The sequence below is a fragment of the Taudactylus pleione genome, unplaced genomic scaffold (assembly GCF_031769625.1).
Source record: "Taudactylus pleione unplaced genomic scaffold, aTauple2 ptg000135l, whole genome shotgun sequence".
In the NCBI taxonomy this organism is placed as follows: domain Eukaryota; kingdom Metazoa; phylum Chordata; class Amphibia; order Anura; family Myobatrachidae; genus Taudactylus; species Taudactylus pleione.
The window spans coordinates 1817941-1845134 of record NW_028284537.1 but is presented as its reverse complement, the minus strand read 5'-3'; the positions used below and the strand labels follow the sequence as shown (position 1 = coordinate 1845134).

At 46.8% G+C, this 27194-nt stretch overlaps 1 protein-coding gene across 2 annotated transcripts in view; it reads right to left on the bottom strand.

Annotated features, from left to right (window-relative positions):
• Window positions 1-27194, bottom strand: part of TAFA4 (TAFA chemokine like family member 4) — a 332620-nt gene that overhangs the window by 30937 nt on the left and 274489 nt on the right. For both annotated transcript variants that reach the window (XM_088473439.1, XM_088473440.1), the window contains exon 4: window positions 17874-18029. In XM_088473439.1, coding sequence (XP_088329565.1) covers window positions 17874-18029 — 156 coding nt within the window. The remainder of the gene's footprint in view (window positions 1-17873; window positions 18030-27194) is intronic.

The following is a 27194-nucleotide window of genomic DNA, read 5'->3' as shown; positions in this document are numbered from 1 at the left end:
GAGGAATGCTATTCCAGGAGCTATTGCAACAAATGCAATGGATATATAGAGAAGTGAAAAGGTGGTCATACATTGTGGAATGCACAATAAGGGCCATATCCAATTAGCCGCGGTAAATTACCGTGGCTAATTAGCTTGCCCGGGGCTTGCTCGGGACTGTCCAATTAGCCCGGAAGTCAGCCTGACAATGGCACTTATCAGGGGTTTTTTTTTCGGGACCTGATGTGTCCCAAAAAATAATCCACGATAAGTGCCGTTTTTTTCGCTCAAAAAAGGGCGAGAACACATAGGTCCGCGAGCTTATCGCAGATCCTACTGTACGGGCGAACTATCCTATTATTTCACTCGAAATAATAGGATAGGGAGGAAAAAAATATCAGCGAAAATCGGGGAGAAAATCCCCGTTTTTCGCTGATCGTGGGGATCAGTTAGCGCCCGAACAGTGTTTGGGGCTAATTGGATATGGCCCTAAGTGTGCAATAGTTTTAAAACTTTACTTTTATTACATCAACTACAAATGTACATGAATTTACAATTGGTGTAATGATATTTATTAAACCTACATATAAATACATAAACTAAAATATAGTACTAGAATAGATATCTGTGAAATAAACTGCAAATCCCTAGGAACGATAATTTATAATGTGTATGAGAGTTGTACAAAAACAGTGTATAACAGTCTCAGGTAAATATAAAATTATTAACCTAAGCTGTGGGTGACCACCCACAGCTTTAGCGAGCGGCCAGGTGATGGTCGCGATGGTCACGACCATTGCGACCATCGGGGTTTACGATGAGTCCCTTGTGGTAGGGTCTCGTTCCCGCAAGCCCCAGTGAGCTTTCGGCCCTAATAGAGCCGGCAGCTCACCCACTGACATCACGAGTGGGGCCGCCCCCAAATGGCAGGCGTTCCTTAGGGAATGCCTCCGCTTGGCCAGCCACCCCCCTACCCGCCTCCAAAATGGGGCAAGCTGTCAATCACAATCGACAGCTGCCCCGCTTTGGTGCGAGACCCGTAGCGACGAATCGCCCGTCGCTGGCCGGGTCTCGCGCTTGCGCACGCCGGAGCCGGCTCTGGCGTGCGCAGTGGGGGACCATCGACCCACTTGCGAGCGCTGTGCACTCGCGAGCAGGTCTGAATCAGACCCTTAATCCCACAGTTAACACTCTGCTGTGTAGATGTCTGTTTGTGCCGGTAACCTGGTTCTAATAAAGAGGTGTGGGAGGCTGTTCTCAATGCCGAATGCGTTGGTGACCTGATGTAGGACAATCCCTCCGGGGTATAGTGCGCTGTGACTTAGGGCCATATTCTATTAGCGTAGAAAAGCCATTTTGGCCGTGTTTTTTTCGCCGATGATGGCATTTTCGCGTATTCAGTTAATCCCGTATTCAATTGTTCTGACTTTTCGCCGGTGCAAACAGTCGATGCATCGGGACCTGCCAAAAAGTATCAACTATGAATAGGTGGCGAGAAAAAGTGAAGAATTGGGGTTTTGGGGTACAAACTTCCAAAAACCACCCTGCACCCCTTGGATAGCCCCCCAGAGGTATTCTGTGTCAAAAATGTTTTAAAAAGTACCACGGGACACCCAAAAAAATTACTTTAATTTTGGGGGCGAAAAAAACTAACTTCTAAACTAGCGAAATAGACTCAGGGGGGTCCCCAAGTATACCACAGGTGTTTTTTAGTTTGCAGGTGGTTGCGCAGGTGGATTTTTCACTTTTTCCACAACTTCACATTAGCAACTTCAAAATATGCTTGCACACATTTTCATATAGTGAACCCCCATATCAGAGCATTTTTGGGGGGATGTCAGGCTGATCTCCCCAAAAATGACAGCACTTTTCGCTCATTTCGTTTTCGCCGGGTCCCGTTTTCGTCGATTTTGGAATTGAATACGGGGATACTCGGGGACGAGTGTGATACTTTTCCGCTCAGAAAACTTGCGATGACGGCGAAAGAGGCAATGGACTTTTCGCTCGTAATTGAACACGGCCTTAGATGGACACAATCTCAGAAACTGCTTTGTGCAATTCAAATGTTCCCAGGGGTATACATTTTCCTGGTCAACGCGTTTCATTATTTCAAAGAACATTATGAAGACATAGGATATATATAGGACCAATTTTTCTGTGGATCACTTGTATTAAAAAAATGAAATAAAAAAACAACTAAATCTGCCTTGGGGTTCATATGCTAATGTTTTAGGCTCTAATCTGCCCAGAATAGTTGCAGTTTATTTGCTATTTATTATAATTATGGTGTGTGTTTACAGGGGATGTTGCACTTGGGCTTTGATAGATGACTCTTTGAAAGTTGGAAAGCAAAAGTGTTAGCATTCAAATCCTCCGAGCTGATATGTTGGACGTGAAAACAATCTGAGCAAAAGCATTCCATTATGGCAGAGGATGAGCGTTCCCCATACACAGCAAACGCGTCAGCGCACTTTCTAGCTATCAATCAAATTGATAGTGTAACTACACCCTACAGGAGGTGTCCACTCAATTTCTGGATTTAAAATTCATATCTTACAAATGATAAAGACTATTTGTAAACATTATTTACCAATTATCTTTTATATACAATCTTATAATGTTTTCACATACATACATGCACCAATACATGTGCGCACACTTATTTAAAAACAATGACCCTGATTCAGAGCCGGACGCTCTGACCAGAGCGCTCGCTCTGAATCAGGGCCCACCTCCATAATTATGGAGCGTCCTCCTGGACGCTCATATAGCTGTGGGTCACCACCCACAGCCTATACGAGCGTGCAGGTTGATGGTCGCGATGGTCTTGACCATCGCGACCATCGCCACTGCGAGCCGGAGCCTGCGGTTGAGTTTCTCAACCGCAAGGCCCGGAGTGATTTTGGCTCCCTTGGGAACGCCCCCATCTGGAAGGCACGCCCACCAAAGGGGGCGTGCTGTCAATCAACATCGACAGCACGCCCCCTTTGATCAGACACAACGAGCGAAGGAAAGTCCTTCGCTCGTCGCGTCTCGCGCATGCGCACGACGAAGCTCCCTCCGTCGTGCGCATCCGCAGTGCACACCATCGACCCACTTGCGAGCGGACAGCCGCTCGCGAGTGGGTCTGAATCAGGCCCAATGTCTGTTAATAGTATAGACAGAGCCTTACCTTTTGAACTGTCAGTGGTAAAGCGTGTTGACCAGGATTTTAATAACATGTATTTAACGCATGTTATTAATTCTTGTGTGATAAAGTTCTTATGGTTAATAACAAGATTTAAAATGAGTAAAATTAATTAAAAAAGAGACATTTTAGTGATGCCTTTTATCCGGTTTCCATGCTCCTTGGATGAATTATGCATTTTCAATATAATCCATTGTACCAATCGCATATGTAACACATGGAAATAAGATTGTGCCACTTCTAAAATTTTAAAAGCAGCATTAAAGCACAATGGCCCTCATTCAGAGCCGTACGCTCTGAGCAGAGCGCACGCTCTGAATGAGGGCCGGCCTCCATGAAAATGGAGCGTCCTTCTGGACGCTCGTATAGCTGTGGGTCACCACCCACAGGCTATACGAGCGTGCATTTTGATGGCCGCGATGGTCGAGACCATCGCGACCATCGAAATTGCGAGCCGGAGCCTGCGGTTGAGGTTTTCAACCGCAAGCTCCGGAGTGATTTTGGCTCTATCAGAGCCAAAATCACTCCCACTGACATCACTAGTGATGTCAGTGGGCCGGCTTTTGACGGGAGGCGTTCCCGTGGGAACGCCCCCGTCAGGGAGGCACGCCTACCAAAGGGGGCGTGCTGTCAATCAACATTGACAGCACGCCCCCTTTGATCGGACACAACGAGCGAAGGACTTTCCTTCGCTCGTCGCATCTGGCGCATGCGCACGACGGAGCTCCCTCCGTCGTGCGCATGCTCAGTCCAGAACATCGACCCACTTGCGAGCGGACAGCCGCTCGCGAGTGGGTCTGAATCAGGCCCAATAATAGCAACAAGTTCATATGACACTGTTCATTCTATTGTGAGTGTGGTTATAAGGCTAACAGGCGTATTCAATTTGAAGCGAAAAGCCGTTTTCGCGTGTTTTTGGCGAAAACTTTTTGGCGATGACGTCATTTTCTCCTGTTTTGATTTTACTCAGTATTCAATTTGGAAAGTCGATGCAATGTAATAGGCGAAAAAGTTTCGTCTATGAATACCAGGCGGAAAAAGTGCAGAATTGGGGTTTTGGAGTGCAACTTTGCGGGAACCCCCCTGCAGCCTTCAGTCAGTCCCCCAAAGGTAAACTGTGTCAAAAAATTTAAAAAAAAAACACTTAAGGACACCCCAAAAAAATCACTTTGAATTTGGGGGCAAAAACAAAAATGTTGGGGGACAAAGATCAAAAATAGCGAACTTGACTCTGGGGGGGTCCACAAGTATGCCCCAGGTGTTTTTTTGATTGCAGGTGCTTGCAGAAGGTGGAGTTTTCACGATTTTTTTCAACTTAACTTTAGCAACTTTTAAATATGCTGACCCCCATTTTCAAGTACCCCAAATTTGCTGGGATAACTTATTTTCTGAAAAAATACTCCTGAATACTATTCTGCATCACGTATAGAAAAACGCTATTTAGCAGCTATTGAGCCCGTTTAAAAACACCAAATACCTTCAGCAAGCCAAATCAGGAGGTACCATACCTAACCCCCATGTCAGAGCATCTTTTGGGGGTGTCAGGCTGATTTCCCCAAATCTGACAGTACTTTCCGCCTGTTCAAGTTTCGCCGGGTCTCGTTTTCGCGTACTTCCATATTGAATACGGGGTAAAGCGGGCATGGTCGCGATACTTAACCGCCTACAAAAGACGAGATATAGGCGAAGAGTCTGGAAGGCGGAAAAGTATCGCGGATCCGCTCTAGTTGAATACGGCTCTTAGTTGCTTAAAGCACATTCATTTCAGATAGGTGTGAACAAATGAGCCTGAGGTCGGGTTGGCGGGACAGAGACATGAAATCGGGACTGTCTCGTCTAAAGTGGACGCACTAGGCCTGATTCAGAGCCGCTAGTAAGTGGCTGCTCGTTCGCTCCGAGCGATGTTCGCACATCTGCGCATGCGTATGGGTCGTAATGCGCATGCGCCAACCAGTCATTGCAGTTGGAAATCGAGCGCTCGCAAAATAGCGAGTGCCTGCTAATTAGAGTGACAGGATGAGGCGTTTGTGGGTGGTAACAGGGGAAGGTGCTTGAAAATGGGGAGTGGTGATCCGAACGCAGGCGTGCCAAAAGGTCAAAATGGGCGTTTTAAGGGTGTGCATAATTAACAAAGCAGCGTCATCGACCACGTCACTTGATTGTTTCTCAGCCTGAACTGTTCGCATGATTGCAGTAGGAAAATCCAACCACAAGCACTGCGAGCAGTTCAGATGCCTTTCGATGTACTCGATTAATCAAATAAATAGCGGAGATGACGTAGGATGTGAGCGGCCAGGGGGCGTCTTTACAAAATAGCGAGCGCATGTTTCGTTCGCTCGCTCAGACATAGAGGCGTCAACAGACCGCAAAGAGCGAGCGCTCAATTTAAATAGCCGGCCCCTTTTTCTGAACGAGTGAGCGCAAATAGCGTCCGGCTCTGAATCGGCCCACTGTCCCTAATAGTGGATTAAATCTTTTGCCAGTCTGCTTGTCCAAAGCAAACTATGTTTTGGTGCTCAAGACAGGCCAGTAGCAGGGCTACATTCCTCACTGTGCCGGGCCCGCCTCCAAACTTATGACATCATGATGACATGTTGAGGGAAACCAGGAAGGACCTGAGTATGCGGAGTGCACTAAGGATGCTCTATATGGCTCTGCAGCCTTGTAAGAAGGCTCCGGGCAGCTCTTGAGGCTGCAGGGTGCCAATCCAGGCACTCTTCAAGCCAAATACTGGTGTAAGGTGAGGAGTTGTGGTGTGGTGTCCTAGGCTCTGCACCCTGGGTGGCGACACTGCTTGTCCATCCCTATTTATGGTCCCGTCCCAAGATAATAGTAATAACCACTGGAAAAGGATGGAACACTGACATAAATCGGAAGATATTTCTAGAGCTCTTATTCATAGATGATTTAAAATACCACTAACAAAATGAACACTGAAAAAAAGATGAATTGCCTCGTTTTATAATGGAACAGATTGAGAAGCAACAGGAAACATCATTAATACAAACATAACACAGAGACCAGTGAAGCGCTGTTACAAAATATTCATTTACTGTCGTAGATTATGTTACAGGGATAGTGTTGGGGAATATTATGTATGAGACAAAATAACTACACAATGATTTCTGTCACAACCTTCAGTTCTGCAGGAAGGAGCGCATGGGTTAGAGTAATAAAATTCACACTACCATAACATAATCAAGGACTGAGTTTTATTTCCATGCAAAGAAAGCTCCCTCTACAGGCCAGTGTTGGAAAGACAACATGCTGTTTGCAGAGTAATACAGAGAGAACAATATGTAGATTGATACAGATAGAGTATACATCAGAAAACAATATTTTGTACAGGTCATTGAATTATGCTGTCTTGTTGAAGGCATTTACTGTAGATAAGGGCAATCTTGTTTTCATTGTATTTCCTTTCAGCATACACAGTAGTCTACATTTAGGCAGCGAGTGGCGCGATTATCATCAGTCAACATTGTGGCGGTTATAAGCATTTTTACTTGATTATTCCTGCTATGTACAGGGCCGGTTCTACCATTACGCATGGTACGCAGCTGAGTAGTGCGCCACATAGTGGAGGGCGCCTCAGCTGCGACCATGCGGGCCACGGGCAGACTGTGTCTCTGTGACACAGCTGCACCGCGTGTGTAGCGCTGACCGGACGGACAGTTTGTTTTGATTAGCAGCCAATGAGAGTCAGTCAGGCTCTCATTGGCTACTGCGCCCACTGCCGGAGCCGGGCTGGAGTTTTCCGGCTCCCGCAGTGGGTAATGGGAGAGACATCAAGACGTCATGACATCTCTCCCATAATGCAGAGCGGCCCGGCCCGGGAGGACGGACTGAGGAGCGGATGGCGGCGGCCGGAGCGGGAGCAGGGTTTCAGGTAAGTGTTTTTACATGTGTGTCTACTCGGGGGGGAGGGGGGTTACTACTGGGGCACTGCATAGGGGGGGAACTTCCACTGGGGGCACAACAAGGGGAGGACTACTACAAAGGGGGGTCTACTACAAGGGGGTGGCTACTACTGGGGCACTGCATAGGGGGGACCTCCACTGGGGGCACAACAAGGGGGGGACTGCTACAAGGGGGAACTACTACTAGGGGCACTACAAGGGGGGACTACTACCAGGGTGGGGACTACCACTGGGGGCACTACAAGGGGGGGAGTGCCACTGGGGGCACTGCATTGAGGGACCACTACTGGGGGCACTATATAAAGGGCAATACTGGGGGTACTGCATAGGGGGCGGAACTACAACTGTGGCCACTGTTTAAAGGGCACTGCATAAGGGGTAATAACAATTTCTACAGGGACAGCGCTTTTGAGACAGCGCTGTCTCTGTGAACCGCATTCCGGCACATTGGGGGAGACTTTAACATTGTCGAAAAAGACTCCTCCACAGTTTCTGGCAACGCGCATGCGCACAGCGCCAGTTTCTGAGAGACTTCACTGGAGGTCGTTGGTTGAGAGAGTGGGATCGCAAGATACCTCGGCTACGAAATTAACTCCATAGGCATAAAGCGGTTATCAGCATCTGTGGATGGCAACAGCATTCGGGACCAAGTTCAGAATGGCTGCACGTTTTGGAGCTTGGCATATACGGGTCCCAAATGAGAATAATGAGGACAATGGTCTGAAGAACTCATTTGTTTTTTTTTCACAGAAATCTCCTGCATTTGACTATTGACACATAGGGGTATATTTACTAAAGTGCGGGATTTTAGAAGTGGAGATGTTTCCCATAGCAACCAATAAGATTCTAGCAGTTATGTTCTAGAAAATAAATGTTAAGAAGATTCTGGGTTGCTATGAGCAACACCTCTACTTGTAAAAACCTGCACTTTAGTAAATATACCCCATTAGCCGGGACACATAACCAGGGGCGGACATTTTCCCGTTGTTTGCGCATGCGCAGTACAAGGAAAATGGCCGCCGCTGTCATTTTCCCAGTGACCTGTGCATACATTATAGACTCTGGGCACACTCTAGTGCCCAGAGTCTATAACTCCGGCACTGGCCGCGCACGGCTCAGTGCGCAGCCGGCCGCCGGGCAGAGAGGAGGGGGCCCATGTCGGAGACTGCACACGGGCCCCCTCCTCTCTAGAAACGTCCCTGTACATAACATTATTCAGAAACTGTAGTTCCTGCATAATTTTATGAAAATGGGAGACTTACCCACTCTTCCAGGCGGCCAGGAGCGGCACGCGATTTTCAGGAGCCTCCCGACCATTCAGGGAGAGTTTTATATACATCCCTCAATTAAACACCTTTTCCTTCATTACGTTTTTGTTAAAGCTCATAGGCTAATGGAGAGTATGTTTTGTAAAGTATACGTAGAAAAAAAAATTATTTAATACAGAGTTAACATAAAGAAGTGTGTAACAATCTCATTACACTTCTGCCCTATGCAGGTGATTTCTCTGCCTATTGGTATATTATACAGCCCAAATCAGCTCAGATCATCACGCCCGCACCTGAGCCCTGGAATTGTAGAACTGATGTTATTCTGTATCTTATAACCATTTAGAACTTTTATAGATACAGTCTTATTATGGGTGGTTTGGAGCCACCATGTCGTGTTCTAAATATATTTGGAACATTTGTTGATGATCTGTCCACATTCTGCATGTTTACCATAAATGGTTGTTGAACCTGGACTCTATAAAGTACAGTACAGTAGTTTATTAGTTCCCCACGGAGACACATACATTGCGGGAGAACCTCCACAGTTTGTTTAGGAATGTACATTAAAACCTGGCACAAATTCCACCCACCACCATCCAAAGGGTGGTAACAGATTCTCTCTATATATATTTTGCAATAGGTTACCAAGATGTTGACCACAGCCCATGTTCTTTAACTAGTTCCAGTACCCATGTAGCAGTATCCCCACTGCCCAACTACTTGAAACATGACTCAACAGGGCCAAATGCATAGAAGAGATCTGTAAGTGCAGGACTGGATCCTTGTTATGGATTCCATTTGCTCGGAGGTGTGGAGTGAATGAGGCACTTGATTAGGGCTGCCGACAGAACAGGAGGGCCCCAATACTGGGAGAGGTGGCATTGTCAAGTGGGAGCATGGGCATTTAAAGTAGCTATACGGGCTGAGAGGGGTGAGCCTGTGCCAGGTGGAGTGGTTATGCCTCCCTGGCAAGCCCGGACTACCGGTGCACTTTGTACCCACCTCAGGCTCCTCTAGGCACCCCTGAACCTGATTGGAACTCCAGTGTTTCCATCTGGTGCTACATTCTGTACACACAAGAAGTTTGAACCTCCTGCCCAATCCTCCTGTCACAATGGCAGCTTATCTTTCCTCCTGAACCTATACACCTGGCACCATCGGAAGCCGTATCTATGACAGGACGGGTGATTCAGGAGGGAAGAGAGTTGCCCACAGAAACTCTACTTGGGGAATGGGGGTAAACTAAGGAGCAGCAAATTGTCCAATTGTAGGCAGCCTGTTTTGTCCAAGCATAGGTTTCAGGTATTAAAGTGAGAGGGGTGTCAACGATCTCCGCTCACCCAGTCAGCAGAGATGATATCCTGCTCAGTATTATTGCTAGCACCTGCAAAATAGGGGTTCAAAAAGAGGTCAAATAGATACAATTATTGTGGTTTCAATTATTTTTGTGAAATATACCGAGAGACGTTCAGGTAAATAAAAAAATTTGGTCTATATTTTTTTTTTTTTACTCAATTCCTAGCTAATGAAAAATGGTAATTTTGTGCAGGATTAGCCACTAAACAGCCAAAACCTCTCAGCCAATTCAATTGACTCTAAAACTGCACAATTTACATAACAACGATGTGGCCAGATCACCGCAACAGTGCAACCACCCAGGGCCTGCTTCAGACATGTACGGTAATGCAATGTCAACTCTATACGCTAATGCTGTGGCCAGCTGGAAAAGCATTGAGACGCCCACCGGTGGCTTCAAAGATCATTCCCTAATCACCCATCTGAGTAGCTCTATGGTCACGGAGAATGGCCGCCTGGGCTGAGATATCGGAACAACTTTATCTATGTACAGGGTCACAGACGCAGGCTACAACATGCCCTGAAAACAGCCTCCCCCCAAATGGTCCTTGACTGTCACTTTGCAAAGTAATCCTCACAGCAAGCGGTATCATAGAGGTACCTAGGAGCGAGCGCAGAGCGACCGGTAATAGCTAAACTGCATAAATATCAGAATAGCGAATCAGGCCCTAAGCTCAGACGGTGTCTTCCTCTAAGACAGGGAAATCGTGGAAACATATTATCTGTTGATATATCAGTGGTATCACATGATTATAAAGTATGCATTTGTAGAATGTTATGATTCATATCTAGTAGACTTTTCATTGCTTGTTTGAGTATAGGGCCTGATTCAGCGATTTTCTTGCCACCGTGCATGCGTCTTAGTCGCAGTGTGCATGTGTCAGGGTACACGACCGTAGTCGCACGCTGCGAGTCTTTATATGCAGTGTGATTGACAGGCAGGGAGCATTTGGGGGAGGCAACGGGAAGTGGCGGCTAAAAACGCAGACGAGCCACGACCGTTTTGGGGGCTTGTCACATTCTGCATCTGTGATTCCGTACAAAGGAAACATGTCTCCAGAGTCTCAGTTATGGCGGCCATTCTGGGTGACCATAGACTCACTAAAGGAGTAGATGTTTGCCTGATCTGTGTCCGATCCTGCCATGTGTACTAGGGATGTACTAGGGATGAGCGGTTCAGTTTTGGCTCAGATCTTCCTGCCAAGTTCGGATTTCTGAAAAACTTCATCTTTCACGGAAATCTTGGCACAGCTGTCCGAGAAAGATGATGTTTTGTCCATATAAGATGATGTTTTACCTCATTCTGTCTCATTCTGAGATCTGAATTTGGCGGGAAAATCTGAACCAAAAACGAACCGCCCATCTCTAATGTGTACACAGTCGCTGACAGCTGCGATGTCTCTGGTGGGCGTTTCAGTACAAGTCCCAGCAGCAGTGACATTAGCATGTTTTCGCAATGACTCAGCTTTAAAAAAATCACAGAGCGACAGCAATAACGTACAACCAGGGGCTGGCTGGCAACTTTTAGCCTGGGGGGCAAATGCATGCAGGCGGCCCTGGCAGAGGAGTAGCGTGTAGCCAGGGTGCCCGAAGAACGTGCGTGCTACGGCGCCGCCCCCCCTCAAGTGTTTCAGGGAGGAGGTGGCTCCATATGGGATTAATGTAAGGTAAAAATAAAGATTAGGGGCAGCCCCCTGTCGTAGTGCCCATATGCAGTGCCCCCGTGTGCCACAGGAGAGAATACCCTTATGCAGGCCTCCAGTAGTGCCCCCAGTAGTGATCCCCCCTTATGCAGTGCCCCTTGTGCCCCCAGTAGTAAGCCCCTTATATAGTGCCCCCAGTAGTGGTCCCCCCTGTGCAGTGCCCCTTGTGCCCCCAGTAGTAAGCCCCTTATATAGTGCCCCCAATAGTGGTACCCCCTATGCAGTGCCCCTTATATAGTGCCCCCAGTAGCAGTCCACCCCCCATGCAGTGCCCCCAATAGTGGTAACCCTTATGCAATGCCCCTTAAATAGTGGCCCCAGTTGTAGTCTCCCCCCTATGCAGTACCCCCACTATTGCCCTTTATATAGAGCCCCCAGCAGTGGTCCCTCGATGCAGTGCCCCCAGTGGTAGTCCCCTCCCCCTATGTAGTGCCCCTAGTAGTAGTCCCCTCCCCCCTATGCAGTGCCCCTAGTAGTAGTCCCCTCCCCTTGTAGTGCCCCTAGTAGTAGTCCCCCCCCCCCCTCAGTAGAGAGAGACTTAATAAAAAATAAAAAAAACACTTGCCTGAAACTCCCGCTCCTGGTCCCGACGCTTCTACCGGCTCCTCCGGCCGCTTTGCATTATGGGAGAGACGTCGTCATGATGACATCTCTCCCATTACCCACTGCGGGAGCCGGAAGATGGCTCCCGCAGTGGGAGCAGTAGCAGCCGATGACAGTCTGACAGACTCTCAGCGGGTGCTGATTACAGCAAACACACAGCTGCCGGCTCCGGCGGCTGTGTGTTTGTGCTGTGTAGCGCTGACCGAACTTCGTCCGGTCAGCACTACACACGCTGTGCAGTCTGTGTCACAGTGACACAGACTGCCCGCGGCCCGCATGACGCTGCGGCCCGGGGGGCACATGGCACCCTGCCCCCCGGCCCAGCCCGCCACTGCGTACAACCCTGAACTAGGACCATAGAACCTAACTCAGACCCGCTCGCTAGATGCGTTCGCACGCTAGAAGCGTATGCAAAGTCTGCAAGGCAGGCGATTGCACGGCAAGGTATTAGCACGCTCAGTGTGTCTTAGCGTGCGATCGCATTGTGTATGCAGACGCCCATTAGCCTGTCTTAAGATGCCCACTTGCGCACATCATATCCAGGAAGTGTATGCAACCATCAGTAACATCAGATATGATCGCAGCACTTGTGGTTGACCATACCCTGCCGCAAGCACTGCGAGTGAAAACTACCAAGTGACGTGTACAATGACGCAGCCTTTTAACTATGTACGCCTCTGAAACGGCGTTAAAACGCTCAGGTGCATCTGCGTTCGCACCTCCACTCCCCCGTTTCTAGCGGCCAGCTCCTGTCACCACCCACAAACGGCTTCTCCTGTCACTCAATCTCCCGGGCTGTCTATGCCCAGCGAGCGAACGCTTCCCGATCGCTCACACTGGTTCGCGCACGAGCATTGCGATGCGTGCGTATGCGCAGAATGCAAACAATCAGCTGGCTGCGTACGAACGCATCCTGGCGAGGGGGTCTGAATCAGAACCATAGTCAATAAATGGTAAGGCCGTGGAAGGGGGGATCTACCCCAGTTCTGCTAGTTGGGAGCTTATTGTACAAATATTGGACGGGATACCCTAACACAGTGCAAAACTGACCGCCATGATTCGCATTCGCACTGATCGCATATGCACTAACATATGCGATCAGTACAGCACAGGACAGCTTTTCCGATATGAGCTGTCCTTTGCGATCTGCCCTGCGCCGTGGACTTCCAGGTTTATGACCTGAGAGTCCATCTGCGCATGTGCAGAGTGACGCATCGGCCGTGGGGCATGCTGGGATCCCTCATAGCAGCGCGATGCGGTAGAAGCCCAGACGCTTCTATAGGGTAATGCCAGCAAAAGCTGGCGTTACCCTCCACATCGGAGCTCGGCGGCCAGGAGAATAATGCATACGGAAAATGAGGGTTTTACTGTATTTTCCGTTTAGTGCACCCCGCCCACTATGTTTTAAGTGGAGTTCCCCTTTAACAATGACCTTATTGGTCCATGTCGGTAAACGCATATTACAGCAAAGGATATACATTGAAAATTTGTTCACGATGAGAAAAACTAGTTGGATCAATGTTGAAGCATTAATGTATTTTTTCAATGCGATCATGTATTGTGCCAGCTGTTCATATTATTAACACATATATGAAAGAGCCTTAAAATATTCATGCAGTTATACAAGATCGATGGCCTCTATTAGAACATAATGTAGACTATTTCAATTTCAAAGAGAAAAAAAATCACCGGGAAAATAAATGTAGACCTCACAGCAAAATGTCACTTCTGGTTAGTTAAGCTGAATGCAGTCACACTGGAAATATAGTGCAATTTACTGTACCTGCAATACCTCACCCACACCAGCAGGGGTAAAACAAATACTTCAGTAGAACAGCCAATAAAAAAGCTTACAGTGAGGTTATAGGACACTCGAGCCAGGTTAAAGAGCGTTCATTACATACACAGGGGAGGCCATTTTAAGAAGCACCTAATAGACAAGGGGCCTGATTCAGAGCTGAACGCTCTGACCAGATCGCTCGCTCTGAATCAGTGCCCTCCTCCATGAAAATGGAGCGGCCTCCTGGCCGCTCGCATAGCTGTGGGTGACCACCTGCGGTAGGGTCTCGCTGCCGCAAGCCCTGGAGTGATTTTGGCTCTATCAGAGCCTAAATCACTCCCACTGACATCACTAGTGATGTCAGTGGGGCCGGCTTCAGACGGTAGGCGTTCCCATGGGAACGCCTCCGTCTGGCAGGCACGCCCCCAGCACGCCCACCAAAGGGGGCGCGCTGTCAATCAAAATCGACAGCACGCCCCCTTTGGTGCGAGACCCGGAGCGATGGAGAGCCCGTCGCTCGCCGGGTCTCGCGCATGCGCACGACAGAGCTCCCTCCGTCGTGCGCATGCACAGTGGGGGAACATCGACCCACTTGCGAGCGTCCTGCGCTCGCGAGCGGGTCTGAATGACCCCCTAGGTGCTGCTCATCATCAGTTCTGGTCCAGCAGTGCACCTCGATTTGTGCATGTGCAAAGGTTTGCAGTGCGAGATGGAGTTGTTTGCAGAGTTTAAGCAGATTGCACAGGCTGTGGGTAGGATTTGGGTGGGGTGAGAGCATTATTTAGGTGCACCTAATTTTGGGGAGTAGTGAAAAACCGAAATATCCTTTTGTAGACTGAAATTATTGAAATGCAATGAAGATCTAAGGACAGTGGGCCTGATTCAGACCAGGACTCTAAGCCACGATCGCTCGCTTCCAAAAGGGGCCGGGTATGCAAATTCCGCGATCGCACTGTGTGGCGTAAGGACGCCCTCTATGTCGACGGCAGTGAGCGTACGATAGTATATAAAGACGCCCACATTCCATTCTTAACACACGTCATCTCCAGGAAGTGTATGATTAATCGGTAACATCGAGAGGCATCGGAGCTGCTCGCAGCCCTTAAGGTAGACCCTACCCTGCCGAAAGCACTGCGATCACTGCAGGCTGAAATACAACCAGGTGACGTGTATAATGACGCTGCCATGTTAATTATGCACGGCCAAAGAACGCAGTTTTGATGCTCAGACACACCTGCGTTCACACCACCACTCCCCCGTTCACAAGCACCTTCCCGTTACCACCCACAAACGGCATTGTCACTCAAGGTAGCGCTCAGTCTTTGTGCTATGAGCGCACGATTCCCGATAGCAGTGACTGGTTTGCGCACGTGCATTGTGATGCATACGCATGCGCAGACGGGTGATAATCGCCCATAGTGAGCAAACGCAGCTTAGGGTCCAGGTCTGAATCAGGCCCAGTGTGTTTTAGGAGTGTTTCTTGCTTTGTGAATTGAGGCACTTCTTTAAAAATACTTGATCTTTGCATTGGTTCTGGTCTGACGCATTTTACATCTTTTCTGGTGCATTTCAGTGTAGAGGCGCATTTCACAGAAGTATCACGTGTCCAGATGTCTCTTCACTCTCACAATTTAATTACGGCATAAAATAATCTAAACCAATCTGTGTAGTATAATAATGATAAATCTGTATTTTAAAGGGATGGTTATACAGTGGTAGGTGGCTGGACTTTTAAGATGACATTTATAGTTTGTGTAGTGCGCCTTTCCCATCTCTATGACCATCTAGACACATTTCTAGTTTGCAAATGTGTCTCCTGGATATGGGTTAGGGTTAGTCTGCAGTAAGGGTTAGGCTAAGAATGAAAATCAATGGGAAATCCCATTGTCCACATGACGACTGTCATCATTCATAATGTTGCCATTCTGGCACTGTTGACAATGAGTGTTGACATTGTGAATGCTGACATTTGGCACATCAACATTCTGTTCACATTCAGAATATGTCGACATTCTGACTGTTGACAAAATATACCACTTGTCTCCTGAATACAGAGGTACTTCTAGGGGCTGCTGATTATTATTATTTTTATATACACATATATATATATATATATATATATATATATATATATTCCCCTTGAGGAAGTCCTGCTGGATGAAACGCGTTGGTAGCTCCTATCTTTTGCCTCTTGAACTTTTCATTTATTCCTGAACTGAGATAGGCATATTAACTTTTATTACTTTATGTATTTGATTTTATGAGACATTCTTTGTCGGTGGACACTTGGATTTTTTTCTATTAATGAATTGTTGTTTAATAAATTGTTTAATTTTTTTAATAAAATTACCGTGGTTGATACTTATGTTCTGCACCTTATTTGCACTTTATAAACATCATATTTATTTATATATTTATACATATATTTTAAAAACGCTAGTCACTATTAATTTAATTACTTTCATATATATATAAATATATACTGTATATATTTTATTTTTTATTTTTTTTTAGCATCAACAATATTCTGCAGTAGGAAATTACATATTAAACATAACTTTAAACATGATAATTGCAATCTTGTTTAAATTTATGGGGGAGATGTATTAAGCCTTGGAGAGAGATAAAGTACCAACCAATCGGCTTCTAACTGTCATTTTTCAAGAACTGCCTGTAAACTGACAGTTAGAAGCTGATTGGTTGGTAATTTATCTCTCCCCAATTTATTTCTCCCCCAGAATCCTTAAGGAGGTTATAAATAAATAGGAGACAAGGGGAGAGGTCAATGGAAGAGATCTAAGCATACTGGTGGAAAACCAAGCCAATTGCATTCTCCATTGACTGCACTTCTTAAATGAGGTTCACTGGAGGTAGCCATTTTAAAAGCCAAAGCAATATTCAGCTTCCGTCACAAGTTACTAGTGAAGCAATGGAATGCCTTCTCAAGTATTGCTTCAGACATCAAAATGGCTGACTCCACTGTGTGTTGGTGACAGGAGAACACATTAGTGGATCCATATATGCAGACAATTGATGTTCTCTGTCTATATTATCTGAATACAGGGCTGCCAAGACAACAGACGGGCTCCGGTGCTAGCGGTGGGCATGGCCAAAAGTGCATGCATGGCCACACTCCCGCTCTGCACATAGGGGGTCCATTGCTCCGCCTCCCAAGCTGACCTGGGCCCCAGCTGGATTCTCCAAACAGGCCTGGCCCAGGTAATCTGTACCCACCCACCTCTTGCCTCTCCTATATGATTGTAAACAATGTAATGGAAGGTTACGGAAAAATAAATCATACTGATAGTATTTTCCACTTCAAACAAAGGGCCTGATTCAGAGCTGAACGCTCTGACCAGAGCGCTCGCTCTGAATCAGGGCCCTCCTCCATGAAAATGGAGCGGCCTCCTGGCCGCTCGTATAGCTGTGGGTGACCACCCACAGCATATGCGAGCAGCCAAAAAGATGGTTGCGATGGTCTTGACCATCGCGACCATCGGACTTGCGACGGAGACCCTGCGGTAGGGTCTCCCTGCCACAAGCCCTGGAGTGATTTTGGCTCTATCAGAGCCAAAATCACTCCCACTGACATCACTCGTGATGTCAGTGGGGCCGGCTTCAGACGGTAGGCGTTCCCATGGGAATGCCTCCGTCTGGGAGGCACGCCCGCCAAAGGGGGCGTGCTGTCAATCAACATCTTCAGCACGCCCCCTTTGGTGCGAGACCTGGAGCGATGGAAAGCCCGTCGCTCCCCAGGTCTCGCGCATGCGCACGACGGAGCTCACTCCGTCGTGCGCATGCGCAGTGGGGAACATCGACGCGCTTGCGAGTGTCCTGACGCTCACGAGCGGGTCTGAATGACCCCCAAAGACCCTTAATAAAAACAGTGGCGTAAAGCGATTAGAGGGGCTATGTTGGATACACTCTAAAGTGAGGCTTAACCATAGATTAAGTATGAAGGAGGGGGGGCTATCTTATGCATATTTCTGTAATCCTGCAATAACATAGCGGCACTTTGCACTGATACAGAAAACAGAATGTGTTAGGAAGTGATGACATCTAATGTGCGCTTACCTTCCACACAAGACGGCTGTGTCCTGGTAGTGCCAGCTACCTGCCCTGGGAAGCACGAGCATTTCACAGTCTGCGATCTCTCCTCTATGCGATTTTTATTGCAGCATCGATGAAGTGCAACAACCTCACACGTCCCTTGCTTGACTTGATGATGCACTAAACACAGTTAAAAGTCAGTGGTCAGTGAAAAGTGATGTCTCAGTGCTGTGAATTAGCTCATTAACATGAGATCTACATTGCCCGGTGGTCAAATAGAGCCTCTAAGCATCATTAGTAATTAACAGATGCAGCAGCCATGTTGCTTGAACGCATATACTGTGTCAGCTGATCTTGTTAATAATGAGGTGCCCAATGAGTAATTAATAGTTGTTGTTATTCATAATGATGTGACATATGCAATAAAATAATTATTTTATAGCACCTAGAAATAAGTGTACTGTATAAAAACAAGCAATCTAAGTACATACAACATACAATTCATTTCATTTTAGACCATAAGAAGTTAATGAATGAATTAATTGATTAATTAAAATATATTTTTCACATACAGTCCAATAGGAAATTCCATAAATATTATTTTGCCACTTAGTAAAGCATACTATTAGAAACAATGTATTGCAGATTTAAATACAACCATTTTGATGTCCAATTAGGGGGTGATTAAGAGTTGCATGTAAGTACATTAGCTTTGTAATAATGGGTCTGATTCTGAGGCATACTTACCGATATTGTGGCTGCCCCCTCGGGAGGGGGCAGCCAGGTCGGCACGGCTGGGTGGGGGGTTGGGTTCAGACCCAATATGCGAATTTGGCCCGATATGCGTTTTGTGCTTTTGTACATCTAATACTGGTAGTTTCAGATGCAGTTATCTTACACTTACGTCCCAGAATCAGTGGCGTTCAAAATACAGGACAATAAGCCTACCTGCCTGCTCTCCCGATGGTTGCAGGAGGCCCCGTAGCCCCCTGCACCCCTAGAAGAGTGTCTCAATCTTCCGCAATCCCACCAACTTCCTGGTGAAGTGGACAAGATGGGGATTTAATTGCCGGAAATCGAGGATACTTATGGAGGGGACGAGGCTAAATGATGCAAAACCGTGTTATTTAGCCCAGCCCCCTCCTCGCGGTCCCACGACCTGCGGCAGTTTACCATGACAGGGGCGGGGCCTAATGACAAAGGTCACTGGTCCTCACTCCTCACTGGAGGAGTTCAATGGGAGGAAAACATACCTAAAAGTTTCTCAGTGCTAGTCCTCGCTGTTGGGAGCCGGGGACTGGCAGGTCTTACATAGAAACATAGAATTTGACAGCAGATAAGAACCACTTGGCCCATCTAGTCTACCCCTTTTAATTTATCCTTTTGGCAACTTCAACCCTATTTGCATCTTGATTACATCACTGGGTGTGCAGTGACATCATTAGGCACTGCAAACTTCCAGCCACTATGCTACACTACCAACAATTGAAAAAAGTCAGGGAATGGGTCATACTGTAAGTAGGGCCGTGAGGGTGGTGCTTCCACCCAAGGTGCAGGGCCCTGGGGGTGGTACCACTGCTGCCCCACAGACCTGTATTTGGCTTGGCACCGTGCAGCCAATGGAACTGCGGCAGATCCACCTGCTGGAATGGCACCGTGCAGCCAATGGAACTGCGGCAGATCCACCTGCAGGACACTCCAGGCATGCGCCTTGCAGCCTTTAGAGCCGCCTGAAGCATCCTAAGGATGTGCTCCTCTTCCTGGTGCCTGTGACCATGCCCTGTCAGTGTGACACTGTGAAGTCACATGATCGGGGGGCAAGGCTGACTTAGGGCATAAAGCCCCCCTGCTCTGGCGCAGTACAGAGACTCAAGGGCACCCTTATTTAAAGCAGCTGTTCTCAATGAGATCACCACACAATAAGCCTACACTATAGAAAACATTGTGAAGTCTAGGAATGCGGGACAATCTCCCCCATTCTGACGTCTATAAACTCAGGAGCACCCTCACTTGAAAGAGTGACATCCTCTCATTCACATGATGTGCCTTTATTAGTTTTTGTCTGGTGATCACCTGTACGCACAGACAATAACACCCTGTGAAATACTAGTAGTGCCCGCATCCTGTTAGTAACACCCTCATTTGAAGGAGAGATACAGTACTCCCTCTTTCAGAGACAACACCCTGTACTACAGAAAGCATTAAGACGTCCAGAGATGGTGGGATTCCAATGCCCAAATCTCCCCCATCCTGCCCTTTATTCAAACTATTAAAAATAAAATATACATTATCATTTTCAAGTGCAGATTTTATTAAAAAAACCTACGTGTAGAATCCTGATGTTTGTTGTTTTGGAAAGGAGGATTAATCATACCTGCCAACTCTCCCTCACTGCCAGGGAGACTCCCTGAAATAGTAGCAATCTCCCTGTCTCCCTGAAGGGCCTAGCAATCTCCCTGATTCTAACTTACTGCCATTATGAATATGTTATATATAAAAATAAACAGAGATATTTACATTCAAATGGTATCATTAGTATAATTTCCCTGCATTGGTTATAAGTATCAGTGTGTTTTCATCAACAAATAGATCTTACTGACTGCTTTGGGGCTCATTTACATTTGGATGTCAGTCAGTGTTATGACACGCCTCTCAGATGTAGCAGGACACGCCCACTTTACCGCCACGCTCATAGGTGCTGCTTTCACAGTCTCCCTGAAATGCATTTTCAAAAGAAGGCAAGTATGGGATTAATGCTGAAACAGCAACCAGGTATATCATGGGGATATTTATAAAATAAAATGCTTGCTTTTAGTTCACGTTCCTGCAATTTGAATAAATAAATCATTTTTGCCCATTTTGAGTAGATTTTATTTGCCGCCCAGGAGAAATAAGCAAACTACTGCTATTCTCTGAAAATGCAAAGTCCTCTGAAAAAAATGTGAGATCCACAAATGCTACAGCTATAACAAACAGATCTGACAATTCAATTGTGGTTTATGGGTAATCAAAGTTCAACTACATATATTCAAAATAAAGCATTATTAAACTCCATGTGAGGGTTTGTATGTACAGTATGTGTGTATGATGGGGTGTGGGGGGGGGGTACATCTCTTCTTCCAAAATGTACCATAGTTTAGAAAATTACATACTTTCCTGCTAACATAACCTACAGTATGAATGGTGGAATCGCTGCAGGATCTTCTGCTGCAGTATTTTCCTTCAGTAACAAGGAGGCGCCCGCAGGCAGTGTTACTTGGCTTTTTATATTTTTCGGGATCCTTGCGACAACTCATTTAGCTTTCTTAATGTCTTTCTTCTGCCAAATGATCATCTGCTAGTGGAAAGACTGCTCGCTTCCTGCTGCTCTCACAGTTTATCACTGACACTCGCAAGACCTTGTTTATTCTGTTTACTTGTGCGTCTTATTATAGCTCAATATAAGAAAAGAGGGTCATGAAAGAGATGGAACAAGCAGCACTCGCCATTCAGATGCCTACTCTACCCAACACTTTGAAGGGTTCACTCTTTTGTAAGTTAAAAAAAAACAGGCCTAGGCTTTACGTGGCGTCATGTGGGTTTGGGATTTCTCCTCGTACTACCATTACCATCAAAGCGGTTCTAGCACCAAAAATTAGACTGAAAAGGAACTGAAATGGAATAAAAAAAATAACTGTAATGATCCTACTGTAACTTATCATGTCTCCTCCTCAATATGCTTCCGTGAGTGATGGTGGCCAATGGGACTCTCAGATTGCTGGAAGGCCGGGACATATCATTAATGGGTGCAGGGTGTGCGATGCACAGGGGCCCCTGGTCCTGCACCCATATTTAGTTATACTTACCTTTCCGCAATCTCCAATCAAAGGAAAAATGGTGACTTGTCAATGCACAGAAAAGATGTCCACGGGAAGAAGGCACAGGCGCCATTTTCCCGGAGACCATTATGCACAGTAAATTCTGGCATTAGCACATTTGCGGCGGTGGGGGTCCCCAACCTCCCAATTAGACCACCCGCGGGCCACTTCGGCCCGCGGATGGAGCAGCGGGACAGTACTGTCCCACTGAAATCGGGATGCTGGGGAAGGGTGCCGCCCTCTAGGGGTGGCGCCCTTGAGCGACCGCACTGGTCGAACACCCCTAGAGCCGGCCCTGTTGACTGCAAGAATATCCCGGGAAGTCGCGCATGTGTGAACCCAAGTTTATGCAGGTACAGTAGCACTGTAGAGTCAGACTTGGCAGTGCTAAGCTTCAAAGGATTCGCAGGGGCAGATAATCTTCGGATCATCTCTCTCCACCTCGGAGCTCGCAGTTGCTCGCAGCGTATTACAAACTTAATTATCGGGGACCACCCAGCTCCCAATAATTAACATAATGGATAGGCCCCACTGTAATAAAATGTCAAACGGTCAGCTCTGTGGCTTTGCTGACCTAGACATGAAAAGGTCCTTGTATCACCAAAATATAATTCTGCAAGATCATTCACAGTGCATAATAGATGAAACTGTGTAGACTTGTAATTGAGGACTTCCAATTATGCAAACATGTGAAGTTCAAATGTGATATTGTTTAGTAACATGTTGATACAGTATGTGCTCGCAGACCAGTACCACCCAGTCTCAGACTGCGGAAGACAGGTATCCCCAAGTATCAGGGGCAGAAGTATGGGAGACAATTGAGGTGCCTGACGCCGGGCGCCAGCACTGAAAGGGGCACCTCCGCCATCACCCACAATATATTCACCCCATTTAGGGCTGTAAATATGGGGGATAGGGGGGCATTAAATGATAACTTGCCTCCGGGCATCTGGAATCAGTGGCAAACACAGGATTTCTAGAGGGGGGTTTCCAAATGCCTGATTTTAGAGTGAGTGTGGCCAGTCCATGGAGAGGGTATAATTAGCACTTATCCAGCTTTAATATATTGTGTTGCATAATTCCAGCATATACAGGACCAGCGATCACAGTAACCCATTAAATGAGGCAGTAGGGCCATCCTGTCTGAGATAAATATCTTTTTTCAGATGTGGGCACCATTCCTGAGCATTGGAGCAAGTCCGGGAGTCAGCAGGAGAAGAACCTAGCACTGTCCTGGACATATATATGTACATATTGGTCTCCTTATGTACTGGATAGTGTATTATTATACAGTATTAATAATTAACCCTATTGATGGTCTATAGCAGTGCACCCCTAACAGTGCATGTTTTCCACATCTCCTAGTTGGTGCACAGGTGTATTTATTACTGGCTGACACATTTTAAAAGATCCACAGGTGGTGCTAATTATTTCATTTGTGATACTGAGAAGAACACGCAGCACTAGTAACATTCTATTATATTACTATTTCTATTGTGGTCATGGTGTGTACTGGGGAGGGGGGTTTCCAGGCAGACGGAAACCCCCCTGCGTTTGCCTATGGGAATGAACTTACGCCACTGGCAAGTATAAGTTTCTGTTTCCATGTGAATTTGGATGCGCTCCCTAAATGTCAGCTATTTGTGGCAGGCCCCATCCCCCGTTATGGCATACGGTATCACTTTAGAAGTGGGTAGAAATAATCAGAAATGAACAGATTGTCCTCTTAGGCTGTCTTACTCTTACCGTCCAACTCTCCTGCTACCTACTGTATAGTGTTAATAACCATAGCCAAGCATTAAAACACAGCCAACACTATGGGAAGTTTGTTCTCAAGCATCAACAAAATATCACGTCACACTGAGCCAGACACATGCCCAAATAAGGACTGAGGACCTCATTCTGAGTCGGTCGTCAGCGGTCGCTCGGTCGTACCCAGCGATGTTCGCAAAACTGCGCATGCGTAAGTTTCGCAATGCGCGTGCGCAAACTAGCTGTTGCGATTGGAAATTTCTCTCTCCTTCAACTTGGCCAGGTCGGTAGTTTGAGTGACAGGATGAGGCGTTTGTGGGTGGTAACAAGGGAAGGTGCTTGTGACCGGGGGAGTGGAGATCCGAACGCAGGCGTGCCTGACTATGCAAACGGCGTATTATGGGAGTGCATAATTAACTAAGTAGTGTCATGGCACATGTGACATGGGAGGTTTTTACACTGACTTGATCGTAGTGCTTAAGAGAGGGTATGGTCAACCTTAAGCTCTACGAGCAGCTCCGATGGTCTCGATTAATCCTTATATGCCCGGAGATGACATGTATTGCGAATGAGAAGGGGGCGTGTTTTTAGTCTTACGGCTGCATCCTCCCCTCGCTCGTCCAGCTAACGATCTCATCTTAACGACGCAACTTGAGAGCGCTTCATTTGCATATCCGGCCCCTTTTCCCTTACGACCGAACGGCCGCAACGACCAACTCTGAATGAGGTCCAGATTCCCCGGATATCTGCAAACTGGGCATGCGCCATAGAAAGCAATCGCAGTGTGCGCGTGTACCTCAACATGAATGCGCACACGGATCAAGATTCAAAGAGCGGATCACATGTTTCTGTGCGGCAAACGAGCAATCGCGCTGAACTGTTCCCTCTGGCAGGAGTGTCACGGGAGTGCCCATGGTCGTATATATGCTCATTTTTTGGCGTGGGGAGGGGGGTGAGGCGCCTGTTTCAGATGGATCCCTTACAACCGGCTTGGTGTAGGTATTATTGGCAGAGATGGTGGTGACAGTAGGTGTAAACCGTCACAAATGATGTGCATGCAGAATTTGCTGGGAGCAGTAGTTCTACAGATGAAATGATACTCCAAAGAATAATATAATAATAATGTGAGAGAAATGCAAGTTTTGTTGAATGGGTGCAGGGTGAGTGGTGTGGTGCGCTCTGGACATTAGGGAAAACTCACCTTTTTTACCAATGCCTACCATACCGTCTCCTAGATTATGCCCCCCACTGCTCTGCCACAATTGTCCTCATAGGACCTGATTCAGATTATTACACAAACATGATGGTTTACGTACTAATCCGATTGTTTGGGGTCTGCATATGTACAGGTCTCATTCCTGCGAGCTCGTAGATTAGCCAAGCCGCAGCGGGGGGCTCAAGCGGGCGGGTGCCTGGGAATCGGAGTGCCGAGGCCAGGGTCTGCATCGGTGGACGCAGATATCCTGGCCTTACAAGCTGCCAGCCTGAGCAAGCTAAAGCTAACTCAGACTGGCCTGTTCTGCCGCCATTGCGACCATTGGTACCGATGGTGATGCTATGCAGCATTTACGGACGATGCACTCGGATCACAATTACCGTCAGGCGGTTTCTGCTTCCTATAGACGTCTCCTGCAGCATTTAAATATTTGCTTCCTTGCGACTGTGCCATACCATCCACATCTGAATCAGATTACATAATTATGTATTTTGTGGGTTGTACTTATTTATGTATATTCATTTGTTTCTCGTCTGTATCTGTCTATACTGTTCCCTGTACAACAAAGTAATCCTGTATGTTATTTGCCTATGTACGGTGCTACGGAACACTTGTGGCACCACAGATACAATATAAAAGATAATAATAATAACAAATCCATGGGTTTTACGATATATTTAGTTTAAAAATTGACCCTAATTGAGACTATACTGTACCTAGAATGAATTATACGTTTGCTTTTAAATAATATGGTGAAAGAATGTCTGTAGATTGCTGGAACATATATTTGTTAAAGTGTGTCAGTCTATGTAAACGGAATTTCAGAGAATGGAAGTTCAAAGTAAGGTTTAAAGACGTGGCCCATTTTCGAACACAAAGAATAACCTTGAGAATTCAAGCCTGACCTTGAATTCCAAACATTTCCCAGATAAGAACACGGTGTTCTGTAACCTACAGTACAAACACAATCACAATTATTGTGTCTTTGAGCGTCTTGGCTATTGTTGTCACCTGTGGAGTCAGTGGAAGATGGTCTCTTCAATGCATTGGGAACCATCTAAGATGTGATTTATGTGTCTGGCACCCGTTTCAGGCAATGTGACTTTTGAAATCTACTGAATGTATGAATCGTGATTTCTTGCTTCCGCGGTCTACAGGGAGAGAGTTTAATCCATTGACAGAACTACAATATATGTTTTTTACATTTCCACATTGCGCAATGGGCCAGATCCAGCTGCAATTACCTATGCACATCGGTCGATTGTTCACTACTGCGCATAGGCCGTACTACACGTGCGCTGCAATTGCACTGCGATGTCACAGCCGCAGAGGAATCCATCGCAGAGTGAGTGACACGCTGTGAGCTTTTGGGGGTGGTGATGGGGGAGTGGTTGGAGAAACGCAGGAGTGTCTGTCCTTCGGAACCCCGTTTTATGGGCGTGCATAAATTAGCCACTGCAATTGCATATGCAGCTTGAGTACGCACTGCGAGCGACGAAACTTGCAGTTTCTACGGCTGGTCGGACCTGCTGTAAATTTTGCGTGACACCTTGTCCGTCGACAGTACCGTGGTGTACGCAGGAGCGCCAGATAGTAGGGATGTGAGAAAGCAGCAGTGGGCGTCTCTATGCCGGATGAGCTATGGCGGGCATTAGCATACATTCGCAACTGGGTTCCATGCAACTTTGCACCTGCGAATGCAATAGCGATTCATACTGAATCAGGCCCAAGGACTTCTGTTACAAATTGTGATTCGCTCAACCAAAAATGACAGAGAGCTTATAATAGCTGCAGATAAACCTCATCTTGGTACAACCCCCCCATAAAATAAAAGCATATTAATGGTCAATTAACCCCCAGCAGTCATAATATCACATATAAATCATAAAGGTAAAATGCAGTCCTCAGCCTACAGTAATTCTGACTTTCCATATGACACTGCTAAAAATAAAAGGAATGATAGAGGAACTGTGGGCCTGATTCAGAGCCACTCGTAAGCGGCCGCTCGTTCGTTCTGAGCGATGTTTGCCCAACTGCGTATGTGTATGAATCGTAATACGCATGCGCGAACCAGTCATGGCGGCCGAAAATCGTTTGTTCGCTAAATAGCGAATACCTGCTATTTTGAGAGACAGGAGGAGGCGTATGTGGGTGGTAACAGGGGAAGGTGCTTGAAAACGGGGAGTGGAATTCAGAACGCAGGCGTGCTTAAAGGTCAAAACAGGCGTTTTAAGGGTGTGCATAATTAATACAGCAGCGTCATTGACCACGTCACTGGGTTATTTTATAGTCTGAACTGCTCGCATGATTGCGGTAGGAAAAACCAACCACAAGAATAGCGAGCAGTTCATACGCTGGTCGATGTACTCGATTAATCTAATAAATAGCGGACATGACGTAGGATGCGAGCGGCCAGGGGGCGTAGTTTTCCAAAAAACGACCGCATGTTTTGTTCGCTCGTTCAGACCTAGAGGCGTGAACAGACCGCAAAGAGCGAACGGTTCATTTGAATAGCCACCC